Source organism: Indicator indicator, chromosome 6, assembly GCF_027791375.1.
Source record: "Indicator indicator isolate 239-I01 chromosome 6, UM_Iind_1.1, whole genome shotgun sequence".
In the NCBI taxonomy this organism is placed as follows: domain Eukaryota; kingdom Metazoa; phylum Chordata; class Aves; order Piciformes; family Indicatoridae; genus Indicator; species Indicator indicator.
Genome location: NC_072015.1, coordinates 30,547,222 through 30,564,903, shown reverse-complemented (window position 1 = coordinate 30,564,903; position 17,682 = coordinate 30,547,222). Strand labels below are relative to the sequence as shown.

The following is a 17,682-nucleotide window of genomic DNA, read 5'->3' as shown; positions in this document are numbered from 1 at the left end:
TTTAATTTATGGCTTCTACCTATACAGTTGTTTGTTTTATATTTTTATCTTCTTTATTTATTCAAAGCATTTGTTTGAAAACTAATAAAGCATGTGAGCATTATGACAACAGCCAAGATTTGTGGATGCTATTTTACTGGGCAGAGTTTGGCCTGGCACAAATAATGTCTCTAACTACTCAATTCCTGTCCTTCCCAGAAGGCTGATCCAGGAGACATTGAATCATAGAATCATTTTGGTTGGAAGAGACCTTTAAGACCAAGTCCAGCCATTAACTCAGCACTGCCAGGTTACCACTAAACCAGCACCACATCCACAAGGCTTTGAAACCCCTCCAATGCTGGGGACTCTCCATGTCATCAGCAATTATCAATATCAAAACCCAAGATGCAAGTCCAGAGCTTTCCATTTCGCTCACATCCATGCTTGTACCCATCCTTTTGCTAACTAGAAACAGAAGAACATCCTTTTGATGTTTCTATAGGAGACACAGCTGATGTGCAGCCCTTTCAATCCCATCTTCAGCAGCAAGTACCTTGGAGGAAGACAAAATAACATCAGATTGGCAGGCCCTTTGGCTCTCCTGCAGTTTATGGTTCCCTAATCCTCAGCATTTTACTGGTTTGTGCTAGAGCAGAACCAGTTTTGGTCAGGGATGTGACTTTTCAGCTCAGTCTCTGCTCAGTTCTGGCATTTTCTGAAGTTCAGGGAAGGTTTGCACAGCCAGTGGCTGCTTCTAGTACTGAGAATGCTGATGGGGAGAGTTACTGCTGAGGGCTGGGCTGCAGAAAGGTTCTGGCTTAGACTTGCTCCTCTGCCTACCAAGAGCACTCTCACAATCTTGTGCCACACCTTGCAGGGCAGGAAGTCAGAGATGGTACCTTCATGGAGAAGCAGACCAGACAAGGGACCTTCAACTGGCCAACAAGAAATTCTGCACCATAGGTGTTTTCTTCAGGATCAAGCTGCGGGATCACCAGGATCAAACCTGTTCTTCAAGGGATGGTGTCCCAGGAGGACTCTGTCCCTTCTGCCTTTGATCCTGATCCATGTGTTCCTGAGTGCAGCTCCAGTATCCAGCTCCTGAATCTGGTTCCCATCTGCTGCTGAGTCCAGTCTGGCACTTCCCCAGTGCCTGCCCCCAGCATCAGAGGTGACAGTGATGATGTCATTGCCATCAGGGGTCGGGTTCCGTGTTGGTTTGTATCTCTGTGTCTCTGTTTCATGGGATTATTCTTATTTCCATCCCATCTGGTTTAGTTTCTTTCCCAACCCATCAATCTCTCTCCCTTCTTCCTTCTGGGAAGGGAGAAGGGTTCATGGAAAGCCTTTGCCACTTATCTGGTGGCCAGCCTAGCCCTAACCCTTGACAAGCACCTACAGCCTGGGCCAATCTCTGGGGTCTGAGATAGTTTCTAGGGTCTTTAATAGCACTGGCAGGTGAAATCTTCCTGAAAACTCCACCTAATTCCTAAGTCTGTGTGTTGCTCTATCCAAGCCTGTGGCCTCCCTTTCGCTGTCCCTGGTAATGTTCTCTCTTCCTGCTCTTCTCACAGGGTTAACAATTTAGTGTAGCTTTGAGCAGCGCAAACCAACTCCCTCCCTGGGAAAATGCTGATTCAGGAAAATAATTGCTCACAGACAACTGCAATTAACAGGATAATCCTGCAGCTTTCCATTACTTACATTCACCTTTCCCCTCTTGTTTAGGAGAAAGCCTCATTCAACAAAAGCATTCCTCCAGCTCCTATATGAGAGGGCATATCCTTGACTTTTCATCATCTCAGATTTTACTTTATGTTTTATTTTTTTCACTTGACAGGTTGAAAAATGCATTACAGCTATTTTCTCTGATGGTTCCCTTATCACTGTGGGCCTTCCTCAGGCTAAGTCTGCTCAACCATTTGATTTTCATTCTGGAAGCAATGTTAAGGCCATTAGCTGTGTCCACATAAGGATGCTGTTATCAAGCCTGACATGCTTATTAATCATAAATTCAGCAGACATCCTGCTTCAGCCTCTCTAGGGCCTGCTTATGCTTCATTTGTGATGGAAAGTGAGGGTTTGAGGGAAGGTAGTGTGTTTTTAGATCAGTATTTATGTCAGGTAGGAGAGAGTGTTCACTATTTCCATATTGTTTTCTACCTGAGGAAGAGCAATTAGCTCTCCTCCTTGGGGATCACATGTAGTTGCATACAATCATAGAATGGTAGGGGTTGGAGGGGATCTCTGGAGATCACCTAATCCACCCCCAATAAATCAGGGTCACCCACAGCACATTGCCCAGGATCACAATGTCCACACAGGTCTTGAAAGTCTCTCTGGGAAGCCTGATGCAGGGCTCCAGCACCCTAACAGCAAACAAGTTTTACCTCATGTTGAAGTGGAACTTCCTGTGTAGTAGTTTGTATCTGTTGCACCTTGTCCTGTAAAGGCCACCACTGAAAGGAGACTGACCCCTTCTTCTTGGCACCACCCCACCACATATTTATAAATGTGCATAAGACCTTCTCTCAGCCTGCTCTTCTCCAGACTAAAGAACCCCAGGTCTTTCAGCCTTTCCTCATAAGACAGATGATTCAGTCTCTTCATCATAGTCACAGTCTCTGTTACACAGTCTAGTAGCTCCCTGTCCCTCTTGAACTGGGGACCCCAGAACTGGACCCAGTACTTCAGATGTGGCCTGACTAGGGCAGAGCAGAGAGGGAGAAGTTCTCTCAACATGGTGGCCATACTCTTGCTAATGCACCTCAGGAGACCATTTGCTTTCTTGGCCACAAAAACACATTGCTGTCCCCATGGATAATTTATTGTCCACATTGTTTGCAAAGTGCAGTTTGAAAAGTTCAAGATCAGGTGGCTGTAGACAAATGCTCACTTTGCCTGTGTGGGATCATCTCCATTCCTTTGTCACCCAACTCTCTCAGCCTGTCCTCGCAGCAGAGGGCTTCCAGCCCTTGGATCATTGTTGTGGCCTCCTCTGGACCTGCTCCAACAGGTCTAGATCAGTTTTGTGGCCAAGACTGTACCCAGCCTTGACTACAGATGAGATTTCATATCACTTGGAGAACCAGTGGCTGCAACTCTTCTAGTTGCATTTTCCTCTGATTGCCTACATTTGTTCAAATCCAATGAACAAAAAGTGAAATGCAGCGAGGCAGAAAACGTGTTGATCAGCACCAGAGATGATGTGAAGCCTGTGAATAGAGCCTCCTGAATTATGCACATGCAGGGGAGTTGAAGACAGCAGAGAGAAGGTCGGATTTAAGACCACAACAAGGAAAGAGACAATATAAGTCACCAGGTCCAGTTGCAAGATCTCACATGTCATAGAATGATTTTCATCATTTTACTGAGCCTGGTCTGTAGTAAATTTTTGTGAGAGATACAGAGGCTGGCACTGTTGTTTGAAATCCTCTGGAGATATTGCTCCTCATCTTCCCCAGTCCAGAAAGATAAGAGTAAAAGATAACTTAAAAATAAAATACTCCAACCCATACCCTCCTGCCCACCCCAATTCAACCTCCTTTTCTTTTTCATTTCATTCTTCAATTCCAGTATTGCCATTTCTGTTCCTTCAAACCACACATGATTTTCCACCTTTTTGAAGAATTTGGAAGGGACCTTAAAGATCATCCAGTTCCAACTCCCACTTGCCATAGTCAGGGACACCTCCCACTAGATCAGGTTGCTCAAAGCCTCATCCAGCCCGGTTTTAAACACTGCCAGGAATGAGATGTCCACAACTTCTCTGGACAACCTATGCCAGTGTCTCACCACCCTCATAGTAAAGAACTTCTTCCTAATGTCTTATCTAAATCTACTCTGCTCTAGTTTCAAACCATCGCTCTCTGTCCTATCACCACATGCCCATATAAAAAGTCCATCCCCAGCTTTACTGTAGGTCCTGGTGTTAGATGACCTGGCCACACAATCAATGTTCAGAGCATCAATGTTCACCTTCACAGCTGCCAAATGTGCCTATCTCAGGTGGAATCATTATCTATAATATCCTGTCTCCCCATCATCCAATAAGTGCTGAAACCCTGTTGTACACCACCATTAATCTCTTGTGATGTTCAAGTACAGAACAGGTTCATGTTTGATTCTCTCTATTGGAAAGTTGCTCATTAGAGGTCGTCAAAGAGGATATTTGATGGCTTTTTGGTGGGCCTTTCTTCTTTCTTTTTTCTTTTAACCTCTGCTTGAACTTGAAGTTCTCATTTTTCTGTTTGATTTGTTATTTTTTTGTTCATTTAAGGTAACTTCTTTATGCAAGTTGCTTTTCATCTGCTTTTTTTTTCACCTGCTGCAAATGAGCTGGGCTCTGTGTGATGCCCTTAGCATCTTGGCTCAGATCTCACCACCCTTTGTCTGACCATACAGTGACTGACACTATTTCTTTACTATGAGGATGGTGAGACACCGGAATGGGTTGCCCAGAGAAGTTGTGGACACCTTATTCCTGGAAGTGTTGAAGACCAGGCTGGATGAGACTGGTCTACTGGAAGGTGCCCCTGGCCCATGGCAGGGGGTTTGGAAATAGATGGTCTTCAAGGTCGCTTCCAACTCAAGTCATTCTATGATTTCATAGGCTTTCAAATATCACTCTCACATGAACAAATCAGTAGACACATTGCTCTACTGATTGCTTGAGAAGTGCTATTTGTTGTTTCAAGCCCTTTGAAGCTAAACATCCAATGTTTCCTCCAGTTAGAGCTTGTGAATGGAAAAGACAAGCTACGGTCAGTGCTGGGTTTTCAAATGTCTACCCTTTCATTTGATAATGTACCTGATGAATCCCAAACTGAGACACTGCTATGTGTTTTGAGGAGTTTTAATTAGACCCTGGTTTATCATTTAACAGGGATATGAAGGCAAATGTGGAGTTTCTTCTGATATCAGCAAAAATATTAAAAGTCATGGATCTGGGATTAAGGCTCCACAGCAGCTCTAATTGAATTATCTAACTTCCGTTTTTGCAATCATTATTGTAAGGGACTCTGCATGGAAATGCCTAAACCTCTTCACACTAGGTCACATTGATGATTTGCAGTTCTGATGTGTCAAATTTCACGAGGACTAAGATAAAATGGGCTTGTGCTTTCAGCTGGAGAAGAAGGCATTTATTAACCACAAAATCAGGCATGAAAAAGTGAATCAGCTGGGGTTTGATTTCATCGCTAAAACAAGTTTATAACTTCCCTCTGCCTTTGCCCCTTAAGATTGATACCACAGCATTTTGCCAGGGTGGCCAAGAAGAGCATGAGCTTCCTGACTTGGATCACAAATAATGTGGTCAACAGGAGTAGGGCAAGGATTATCTGCCTATACTCAGTGCTGGTGAGGCTGCAACTTGAGTCCTCGGTTCACTTCTGGGGCACTCACAAGAAGAAGGACATTGCGGTCCTGGAGTGTGCCCAGAGAAGAACAACAAAGCTGGCTAAGGGTCTAGAGCAGAAATCTTCTGAGGCATGGCTGAGGGAACTGGGGTTGTTTAGCCTGGAGAAAAAGGAGGCTGAGAGGAGACCTTACTCTCTACAGCTACCTGAAAGAAGACTGATGCAAGGTGGGGTTGGTATCTTCTCTCGAGTCAAGAAAAAAAAAACATAAAAAGACGAAACTGCCCCAAGTTGCATCGGGGGAGTTTTAGGTTCAACATTAGGAACAATTTGTTCACTGAAAGGGTTACCAAGCCCTGGAACAGGCTGCCCAGGCCAGCAGTGGAGTCCCCATCCCTGGAGAGAATTAAAAGCCATGTAGATGTCGTGCTGAGGGACAGGGTTTAGCAGTGACTTTGCACTGTGAGGTTCATGCCTGAAGTTAATGATCTTCAAGGTCTTTTCCAACCTAAATGACTCTGAACTATAGCAGGCACAGGATGAACACAAGCGACACCGCAGCGCAGGACCTTGGGTTGCCTCTGTTTAATGTAGGCAGAGACACCAGCTCCTTGACTTGTGCACACAGAGGGAAACTATGGCAGAAGTAGGTGCTGACCAGCCAGACATATGTACATTTTTCTGGGATTTCAAAATAGTGCTACAAGTTTGCAGACAAGAACTAAAACTTCCTGTAATTCTGTGTAACATGAGTCACTGCTGGGATCTGACTACCAGGAGGCATCAAGCCTGTCATTTCATATCTACATAGACACACAACCCCAAATCTCTTTTTATTCCATTCTATGGATTGTTTGAGCTCCTCTTCTCTCAAGAGGTCTGCAGAAAGGCTTTGCCAAAGCTCTTGGAAAATAAAGTCTGTTACAACCAGTCATCCACCTCCAGGTCTAATTCCTCATGGATGAGGCAATCCAGCAGCTCCACATGGGACCTTAACAAAGCATTCCACCAAAGCTCCAGAGACAGGTAGGCATTAATGGCTGTTAACAGCAGCACAGTTAAACACAAATTAACAGCAGATTGGAAGTGCCTTAAGAATTATTCCCCATCTTGTGTCACATCTCATAAATCTCAAATTACCTTTGAAATCTGACTTAGTATTTCAGGAGAACTTCAGGAGCAACAAACCACTACAAAGCAGTTAAAACTGTTCAAAATTTGCTTCCTTAACACGAAGACCAGGAGGTATCTTTGACAGTCCACATGACACTTTTCAACCCCTTTATTTACTGCTGAGGAAAGAACAGCACAAGAGAAAACGGTTCAGTAGGTGCACTTGGATTTGTAGTGAGTATTTTTCTTGCATGACTGTCCATTTCTGCTGGACTCAAAAGAATTTAACTCTTTTTGGCAAAGCATCCTTCCTCACATGGAATGGACTGAAGCTGGAAGAGAGAAGATCTAGACTGGATATTAGGAAGAAATTCTTTCTAGTGAAGGTGGTGAGACACTGGAACAGGTTGCCCCAGAGGGTTGTGGACACCCCTCCCTGGAGGTGTTCAAGGCCAGGTTGGATGAGGCCTTGAGCAACCTGGTCTACTGGAAGGTGTCTAGTTCCAAACCCTCCTATGGTAGGGGTTTGGAACTAGATGATCTTTAAAATCCCTTCCAACCCAAACTACTTCTCCAGGACAATGACAGAATTTGGTTTTCCAGGAAAACAGAATTCAGATGTAGTGTGTTGAGCTGGCTTTGGTTTCATGAAAAGCCTGACTGAATATTTCATTAAAGGCCAAATTCTACAGAAAAGCAATTCTGTAATGATCTCAACTTTTCTTTCAAAGAAACAGATTAGTCCAACCTCCTCCCACTGGCAGCAGAGAAAATCTTGAACACATTTCTCAAATGGAATCTAGAGACTCCAAACATTCAGGCAAATAAAAGAGCCCCAGAGATACATTTAAAATTTAAAATTCTAGATTTTTGTGAACTCATCTTACAGGCATTGGGGGTTTTTTGTTTGTTTGGCTGTTTTTTTTTTTCACTTTTGTTTTGTTTTCAGGGCTGACAATCCTTATTCCTTCAAAAAAACAGAATAAAATCTAATCACCAGAAAATGCAGCCTCTCACTTTTGTCAGCTTACTAGTTCTTTATCATTGCTAAAAGTGCCATTTTAGTTCTTTTATTACTTAGACTACAATGTTCTTCAACACATTTTGGGTCATTGCCCTCTCCACCCTCCCCCCATCCCCCCTGCCCTTAATATTTTTGTTTAATCCACAATTATCACAGAATGGTAAGGGTTGGAAGGGACCTTTGGAGATCATCAAGTCCAACCCTCTGCTAAAGCAGGGTCACCCACAGCAGGTTGCCCAGGATCACAATGTCCAGCTGGGTTCTGAATGACTGCAGAGAAGGAATCTCTCTGGGCAGCCTGTTCTAATGCTCCACCACCCCCAAAGTCAAGAAGGTCCTCCTCATGTTCAGATGGAACTTCCTTTGGTCCAGTTTGTGCCTGCTACCTCTTGTTGTGTCACTGGGCACACTGAAACAAACCCACACAACTAGGCTGTATCATGTAAATCCCTTTGATTTGGGTTTTTCTTTCCTCCTGCCCAACTTACATTGAATAAAATTAATTTCCACTTTCCGCTGAGCTATGTTGACACAGGTCAATGTTTCTCTCGCCCAAAGGAATCAATCCATCCTCACATTACAGCAGGAGAAAAAGGAGCTGAAAAGTGTTTGAACAAATCCAATCCAGGCCACCAGCAGATAATGGGACTATTTTTACTCAGAAGTTTAGTTCCTGCGATGTCCAGATGAGGCCACTATGGGTTTATTATCCCAGCTTCAGGAAGGGAATTGCATTTGGTTACCTCAGAGTTTCCCAGCTCCACAGCCTCCAGCGTGCTCCACAGCCTGTTTTTCTGCCAGAGAACAAAGAAAAGGAAACAGTTATTGTTTGTCCTACACGCAGCAGTGACGGTACTCGTGGAGGCAGGAAGGGAACTGGACAATGGAAGCTGCAGATGTGGAATTTCACTTCTAAATCCCTTTTGCTGCTGCTGCTGCTGCTGCCTGACAGGCAGTGGGGATACAGCAGTGGAATAGCAGGAGATGTTGTGAGACTGAAGCAGAACAAGGATTTTTGTTTGATGGAGAGCCCTGGGTGAAGCTTTCAACAGCTCGACCCAGACTGTACTGGGCTGTATCACAGGCTTCGTTTCATGATGAAAACCAGAGAAGGGTACAGAGGACTTTGGTTGAGTCACATTGTTATGAAACAAGGATTTCTGTGTAGAGAGCGCTGAGGGGACACGGTTTAGTGGTGACCTGGCAGTGCTGGGTTAACGTTTGGACTCAAAAATCTCAAAGGTCTCTTCCAACCAAAATGATTCTATGAGAGCCTGGACTGAGCCCTGCCAAGTCCCCAGGCAGTGAACTCTAATGTGTTTTGGAGATGGGGACAACTTTCATGTCCAAAAATATCTGGCCAGACATGGGGGAGACTGGCTACAGAGAAACTGTGCTTCCTTTGTGTTTTGTTTTCATTTGTTGCTAAAAGTAATCTCCAGAAGAAAGAGCTCTGAAGCAACCACAGGGACATGGGTGTACGTGCAAGCCCAGCCTTGGGGAGGGACACTGGCTGCTAGGCAGAGCTGTAGCAGGTTTCTTGTCCCAAAACTATGCTTAAATGAAGGGAAATAACTAAAGTTGCAGATTATCAAAAGGTTTTTTTCTATACTTTGCACTTGCCACTAAAGAATCCCAGGATGGTGAGGGTTGGAAGGGACCCCTGGAGATCACGTAGTCCAACCCCCCTTTTAAAGCAGGGTCACCCACAGCTGGTTTTCCAGGATCAAAATGTCCAGGATGGTTTGGAATCTCTCCAGAGAAGGAGGGTCCACAACTTCTCTGGTCAGCCTGCTCCAGTGCCTCAGTTACCCTCAAAATCAAGAAGTTTTTCTTTATGTTCAGATAGAATCTGTTGTGTTCCAGTTTGTGCCCACTGTCCCTTGTCCTGTGGCTGGACACCACTGAAAAGAGTCTAACCCTATCCTCTTGATCCCATCCTTTAGATATTGATGAACATTGAAAAGATTCCCTCTCAGTCTTCTCCAGCCTAAACCGAAGGGAATCCCTTGTTTAGATCTCTTTAGGCTGACAATTGCTGTGTCTGCAGCTGAGCAGGCAATGCAGCCAGGACATTTCCACCTGCCTGGGCTGAAGGCCCAGGTTTCAGCCTTAAGTTCTCCTGCCACATAAGGCCAAGCTTGGCACCCTCTTGGGTTTCTTCCCTGCAGTGAGCTCTCTGCTACTCTGGGGAGCATGTTTGGGTGATGGTTAGCAAAAGCACTGAGCCACAGCTTGTGTGGTGACTGCCATGGGATTTGATATAATGTTAGTTTGTGAAGTGACAAATATTGTCAGAAAGTGCATGGAGGGGAGGGATCTGTGACTCTCTGAGACCATGCCGTGCTTCTTGCTGTGATGCTGGCTCCTCTACTGTTGTAAGGCCCTGCTTGTCAGACAACCATCAAGACGGCCCCTCTCCCATAAAAATAAATCAAAGATCTGTAGAATCATTTTGGTTAGAAGAGACTTTGAAGATCATCAAATCCAGCTGCTAACACAGCACTGCCAGGTCACCACTAAACCATGTCCATCAGCACCACGTTTATATGACTTTTCAGTGCCTCCAGGGATGGGGATGCCACCACTGCCCCAGGCAGCTTGTTCCAGGGCTTGACAATCCTTTTGGGAAAGAGATTTTTCCTAGTGTCCCACCTAAACCAACCCTGGCCATTTTCTCTTGTCCTATTGCTCTTTAGGCAGGAGAAGAGACTGACCTCACCTCACTACAATCTTTCAGGCAGTTGTAGAGAATGAGGAAGTCTCTGCTCAGCCACCTTTTCTCCAGGTAAAACAACTCCAGTTCCCTCAGCTGCTCCTTACAAGACCTGTTCTCTACACCCATCACCAACTTTGTTGCCCTTCTCTGAACCTGCTACAGGATCTCAATGTCTTTCTTGCAGTGAGGGGCTATGTACATTTAGCCTCTATCTGGGGCTAAACTCTGGCAGTTGCTCCATCACCCAATGACCTCCATAGGCTGAAATGAAAACAAATTCAATGAAACAACAAAACTGATCCCAATGTCAATACCAAGTATAGAAAGTCATATTCAGCACAGCAAAGGTGCTGCACTCACATTAAACAGAAGAGCTGGAGAATGAGGAGGAACAAGAGCAGGAGACCACGGGTAGGAGGCTCTAGCAGTAGACTTCTTTCTTCTCAAACTTCCTCCTGTGTGAGGCTCATGGTCTGGGATCCACCTATAGTCAACTCATGTCAGCTGACCTGGTTGACTTAGAACTGCTAATGGCGTGCAGATCATGGCTGATCTCTGGTTCTGTCCCAGTAAAACCAGAACAGAGTCCCAAAACTGAACCCAGTATTTGAGGTGTGGCCTCACCAATGCCAAGTACAGGGGGGCACTCACTTTCTTGATCCTGCTCTCTCCTTCTCTCACAAGCAAATGCAGCTCTATGAGGTACCCAAAACTTAAAAGTAAGAAAGGACTGTTTGGATTGGCTCCAAGGAGTGCCCTATCTCCCAGCCTCATGCATCACCCTTTAGCATCTGAGCTAAACAAGAAGGAATGGCCTCAAGCTACACCATGGGAGGTTTAGGCTGGGCATTAGGAACAATTTTTTCACTGCAAGGGTTGTCAGGCATTGGAACAAGCTGCCCAGGATGCTGGTTGACTCCCCATTCCTGAATGTCTTTAAAAGCCATGCAGATGTGGTGTTTGGGGATATGGCTTAGTGGTGGACGTGGTACAGTAGGGTTGATGGTTGGACTCAATAATCTTGAAGGTCTTTTCCAACCTAAATGATGCTGTGATTCATAATTCAGAATTGTAAGGTGAGATTCTCTGAAATGAGGTGCTGGGTGGGATATACCCATCACAAGATGTCTCAGGCAGCACCAAAGCAACTCCATCACTATGGATCTACTGGAGGGGAAAATCCTTGAGAATCTTGTACTATTTGTTGCAGTTGAAATGGTGCCTCAGTTTTTTGTGTCTCTTTTCTTAGAGTCCCTTTGAGTTTAGACTCACTGTGTATTCCTGTAACAACGTAATTTCCTTCCATCAGCAGAGACAGCTTCAGCTGTTGACAGGTACTACTATACCTCACCGCTTCCTTCCTCTCCCATCAGTCCTTCTGTCCTGGAGTTCAACTGCATTTATAGCTCGAGTTATCCAGCTGCTAGTCCAGAATAGCCCAAAAGACTGGAAAGATCATGGTGAAGGAGCCATCAAGTGGCTGCACAATAAAGAATCAGACATTCAAAATCTTGCTGAGGGATGTGAAGGTAGCCAAGGACATTTAGGACAGAGTAACTTGGGCAGAACTGTGTGGTGTGGATGCTCACACTTGACAATGTGGGTGGTAAGCAATCATTCAAGTGGGTGCAGATGCCATTGGAAAATGTCACTGCTGCAGTGAAGCCACCCTTTGTGACAAGGAAGAGGTCTACCCTCACCACAAAGGGGTTAGAAAACTTAGTACTTTATATGAGCATGAAATTACTGTGGGTTTTTGTTTGGTCTTTTTTGTTTTTCTTTTTTAAACAAGCAGAAAATAAAAAGCACTCACATGAATGTTTGAACTCTATGATCTTAGAGGTCTTTTTCAACCAAAACAATTCTATAACTCTATGAAATTTTTTTACCAACATTTTTGCTCTGTGCAAGATTTTTTGATGGACTGGAAACTGTTTCAGTGAAATGAGGAACACCAGAATAGAAATTACTGGGAAAATGTCCTTTAGTTCTGACCTGGGAAGGTGGTTTCTTCACTTGTTTTCTCCTTCAGCTTTGCTTGGTTGGTTTGTTTTTGAAGTGACTCTTGTTAATTGTCCTGCAGCCATGGTATGTACCAGAGAGCCAAGAAAGCTGACATGGAGAAGTTATATACAGCATCCTTGTGACCTTTCTGCAGTGAAGATACATAGCTGTCCAATAAAGCCCCAAGTCAAATGACAGTGACAGCTGCCTCGTGGCATTCGGTTTGAATCGAACAGGTTTGCTCACGAGTGAGGAGCAAGTATTTCATTACAGACTGTGCACCAAGACCAACATTAGCCCCCAAAAGTGAAACTTTCCCTCAGTAGCTATGGAAACTGAACCGATGGACTGAGATGCACTTCACAGGCTCCTCCTTGTCTCCTTGCTTTGACTTTCCCGCCTCCTGCAAGCTGTCAGACATCCTCTGTTGGCATTTACGTGTTGATGTAAGACTTGCAAGGGAAGAAAAACCTCATTTCATCTCCCACGAGGGATCCAGGGTGCTATGGGAACTGAGAACTCCAAGAACGAGAGACGGAGAAGCATGGGTTTTCTGAGGAAAGGTCCAAAGTTGCCTGCCTGGGAAGATGCTCTTCTGGCAGGGAAAGAGCCTAAGTCACTGCTGAAACGGGGCTTGCGTTATGTCAGCTTGAGCCTCATAATGAAAGGGATGACCAGCACGCCTGACTTCTTGTGGGGACTGCCCGAGGTGCAGGAACTGAACCTTTCCCACAACCAGCTGGTGGTGATTCCTCCCTCGCTGGGGAAACTGGACAGGCTGGTAGTGCTGAACTTGGGTGGCAACTGCCTCAAGAGCCTGCCTAAAGAGATTGGGCTGCTGAGGAACCTGAAGGTCTTGTTCGTCAATATGAACTGTCTGACAGAAGTGCCAGCAGAGCTCAGCTTGTGCAGGAAGCTGGAGGTTTTGAGCCTCTCACACAACTGCATCTCCCAACTGCCTATGAGCTTCACTGACCTGACAAATTTGAGGAAACTCAACCTCAGTAACAACCGCTTTGTGCAGATTCCCCTCAGCATCTACATGCTGAGGAGCTTAGACTTCTTACACCTAGGGTCCAACAGGCTTGAAAACATTGCAGAGAGCATCCAGTATCTGGTCAATCTGCAGATCCTCATCATAGAGAATAACAACCTACGCACCCTGCCACGGTCTATCTGCTTCCTCACCACACTGGAGTTGCTAAATGCTGATTATAACACCATACAGACTCTCCCAGATGATCTCTACCTGCTGCACAGGCTGCCACGCATCGCCTGGAACCCAATGGACAAAGGTCTCCACATTGCCCACAACCCCTTGTCCCGGCCCCTGCCTGAGGTCATAGAAGGAGGGCTGGATGTCCTCTTCAACTACCTCAGGGAGAAAAAGGAGCACCACTGAGGTTCCACTGAGCTTGGGATTAAACCTGTCATCAAGACTTGTTTGCATTGGAGTACGTTTCACCTCCTAATGCTTGGATTTTGAAGGCTGTGGATGCTTTTACTCATGGCTGAAGGAGAGCAAGTAAAGTATGATGGTCTTGATTCAGCGTGTGAAGAGTAAGCTTTCCAAAAATAGCCATCTCTCTAACTTCCATTGTTGGTGTGTTTGGGTTTTTTCTGCCCTAAAAGAAATCCCACAAGAAGCTTGTGATAAAATATTTGTTCTTTGTTTGACAGAAACAAATTAAAGGAGACTGCTAGAAGTGGAGAAACACGGATTTGCTAGCTACTGGGTTGGAGGAATATTAATATCAATTGGATTTACTGTATGTGGTTGCAGTTGCACTTTGAATCCTGCTCACTTCTTCACAGACAGAAAAGCTGCTGTGTAAACAAACACTGTGATCCAAGTGAATCTCAAGGAAAAATGTTTAATTTTCTTTGGGTAGTGAATAGATCCTGGGCTATATTAGCTCACAGACATTTTACTGGCCAGTTCAATAGTGTTTGGGTTTTTTACCCCACAGCTTTATCCTGGCCTCTATAAGGAAGATCACCATTGATGAAGTGGTTTCTCAATTCTTTGGAAGAAGACCACAAACTTTCCTAAACCCCCCAGTATCCCTCCTGAGCCAAGCAGCCTTTCCTACGGAGACTCCAAGGATGTCAGCAGCATTGCACCACACCATCTGGGAGCAGCATCCATAAGAAGGAGAGAAACAAAAGTGAGTCCTCACTCCTTCAAACAAAGGATGTAAGATAAAGATGCTCAACAGTAGATGAACTACTGCCATCTGTTCCCTTTCCTGCATCCTGCAGCTGTAGGCTTTACTCAGGTCTCCTAAAGGTGAAGTACTTCTTTCAGGAAAAGAAGCATCAAACCAATCATCAGTTTGAGTAAGAGCTTAAAAACCAAATTCTTATTTACTGAAAGGGTGGTCAGGCATTGGAACAGGTTGCCCAGGGAAGTGATGGAGTCACTGTCCCTGGAGGTGTTCAAAAAATATGTAGACACGGCAATTTGGGACATGATTTAATGGCCATGGTGGTGTTAAGCAGGTGGTTGGACTCAATGAGGCCTTTTACAAATGAAACAATTCTATGATTCTATGATTTCTGTGATTTTCAGCATCAGCCAGTTGGGTCCTATATGATATCTCATACTGATCTTCTGTGAATGTCCTTCATCAAATTTTTAGCTGGTAATAAAGAGGCAGTATGAAGGAGATGTTAATTTATACAACTTGTTGGGGTTTTGTTTACTCACACCAGTGTAAAATAGAACCAACTGGGTTGAGATAAATGCTTGCAATGGCAGCTAAAACAGGAATGAACCCATAATTCTTGAGCTAATTAAGAGCATCCAAAGCTACTTCCTACCCTGTGTCAACTCTCAGGAATCAATGATTTGCTGAAAATTATGGAAGGATGATCCTGCTTCCAATGGACAAAACATGGCTTGATGGATAATTTCTTCATCACAGGTAGGACCAGCCTGATGATGAGCAGGTAATGATAGTTCATAAGTGTGTGCAACCTTTGGCCATGCAGTATTGAATGTAGCAATGGAGAATTGATGCTCATGGAATATTCCACCTCTACCTGATATTTTATTATATTGGTTTTGGGGTTTTTTTGTGTCTCATTTGTTCTCTGAATCAAGGATTTCAGTTTAAGACCCAGGAATCACAGTTTCCAAGTCTAGGACAAATCTTATGCTTCTAGTAAGCCTTTTCTGAAGGGCATGTTTGCTTGAGCATTAAGCAAACAAGCCTCCAAACCAAAGAAACATCAAAACACAGTTATTTGGTGACTATTTGATTCCATCTGTGCTTCAAATGTGATGATATTTTAGCTTTACATGTGTTTATTTCAGCCCTGCAATGAGATTTATAGCAAAGTCCAAAGTTTGGTAATGAACAAGACATCTGATAAATGAACACGCGATTCAATTAGCCACAAGAAATAAAGCTGCAATTATTTATAGAAACACCAACAGAGAACTCTTGGAGGGGATTAGGCACAGATTATTAACTTTCCTAAATGCCTATTCCATATATCCCTTCAAGTCTGGCATTCGCATCAGCAGTGCTTTGCAGGGAAATGAGATGCTTGTGGTATTAATCACCTGAAAAAGATTTTTCCACGTGGCAATATCTCCAGGATTAAATGACACCGGATAGCCTCCTCCAATGTGTTCTGACTGGAGGAGGTATGCACAGTGACTCACGTGGAAGATGCAAGACTGGACTGTGAGGATCCCACCACGGAGGGGGGAGAAATGGAGCATGAGTTGAGAGAATGGTCTCCAGACAAGGGATTAAAAGGCAAATTGAACATAATTAAATGCGCCTGGGAAAGCAGTTATGAGATGAAGTGCAATACCAATAATTTAAAATTCAATTATTCAATTGAATAATAATAACCTTTTACTCAGGCTAATAAACCTTTGTAAGCATACAGAAGACACAGAGAAGTCTTTCCCTTTCTAAGCAGAATAATAAAATTCATTGAATAAATGGTGTTCTAATATATAATTCAGATTTCATCATTAAGAAGATAATTTCTACTGAACTCCTTTGGTCTTTCTCTCATCCTTCAGTCCAGACCATTAATAGCTGTCTCAGAGAGACAGCAAAGGGTCTCACTCAATGAAAGGTAGCATTGTGCATTCCTCTTCTGAAAAGAAAAGGCTGTATATCACTGTTAACACATAGAAATATGCATGAGAGAGAAATGGTTTAGTGGGCATGGTGGGGTTGATGGTTGGACTTGCTAATTTTAGTGATTCTATGGTTCTGTTGGGCACAGTGTGTTGGGTTGCTGGTTGGACTTGAAGATCTTTGAGGTCTTTCCAATCCTGATGATTCCATGAGTCTGTGGTTCTATGAGAGACATATATATTTGCATCTGAGAGGGAACAAGCAAGGGAAAGCAAGCAAGAGGTGTGGGAGGGAGACAGAAAACATGATGCCACACATTTGCCCTAGGTTTGACCAGGGCATTAGCAAAGAATTGGAGGATCTCAACACTGTCATCTGATATTAGCTGAAGAGATGACAGGAAAGGAAGGAGTAGGAAAGCTGCAGGGATTGTGGTCATCTCTCATCATATATGATGACTATATATTAAATGATCTGATTTTTGACTTAAAACCATTAAGAGGACTACATGAGGAATGTGGCACTTGTACTCACTGAAGCTTTAACATCCTAAGAGTCACAGCATCTGCTGTTTTTGTTGTTATTGGTGGTGGTATTCTTCAAAGGAATGGAAAAAGTGGGATCCACCTGTGGCTGCTCTCTTGGCAGGGTGGCTTTTCTGTGGCTCTCACTCAGAAAAACTCTGAAACAGTGTAGAAATATTCTTGACGTGGATGAACCAAAGGCAAAAGCACAAGAACAAAGTGGAAAGAACATAGTCAGCAGTCAAGTGGTTGGAATAAATGTAATTTACAGTAACATGCAATTTTTCCTCCAACTATCATCAAATATACTGGTGGTGAATTTGGTGATCTGAACAGAATCATACAGAATCCCAGCAAGGTGGGGCTTGGAAGAAACCTCTGTACATCATCAAGTCCAACACCCCTGCTAAAGCAGTCTCATCCACAGCAGGTTGCCCAGGATTACAATGTCCAGATGGGTTTGGAATCTCTCCAGAAAAGGAAATTCCACAACTTCTCTGGGCAGCCTGCTCTGACATCCTCAGAGCAAAGGAGTTTCTGTTCCTATACAGATGGAGCTTCCTGGGATTGAGTTTTTGCTCTTCTCAGTAAGTCATTTTCACATTTGCATCAATTTAGTATAGTCTCAGTTTGGACAGACATGAACATCACTTTTCTTTTCACAATGTTGCCAGTGAAATGAGTCACCAAACTGGGATTTCTGCAATGTCCTCCCTCTCTCCTGTACTCCACAAAACAATGTTTGACCGTTCCAAGCAAGACTCAGGCTGGTGTCTGTACCCAACAACAAACACACAGCAGAAACCCTCGAAATGTGTCTTGCTGCAGCTCATACTAGAAACAATATATT

General features: G+C 44.1%; 1 protein-coding gene across 1 annotated transcript; it reads left to right on the top strand.

Moving 5' to 3' along the window:
* The first annotated feature begins 12,555 nt into the window (after positions 1 to 12,555).
* LRRC30 (leucine rich repeat containing 30) lies at positions 12,556 to 13,604 on the top strand. Its single transcript, XM_054381936.1, is given in 2 exon segments — positions 12,556 to 12,651; positions 12,654 to 13,604. Coding segments are annotated over 2 exon segments (1,047 nt in total).
* The last annotated feature ends 4,078 nt before the right edge of the window (positions 13,605 to 17,682 follow it).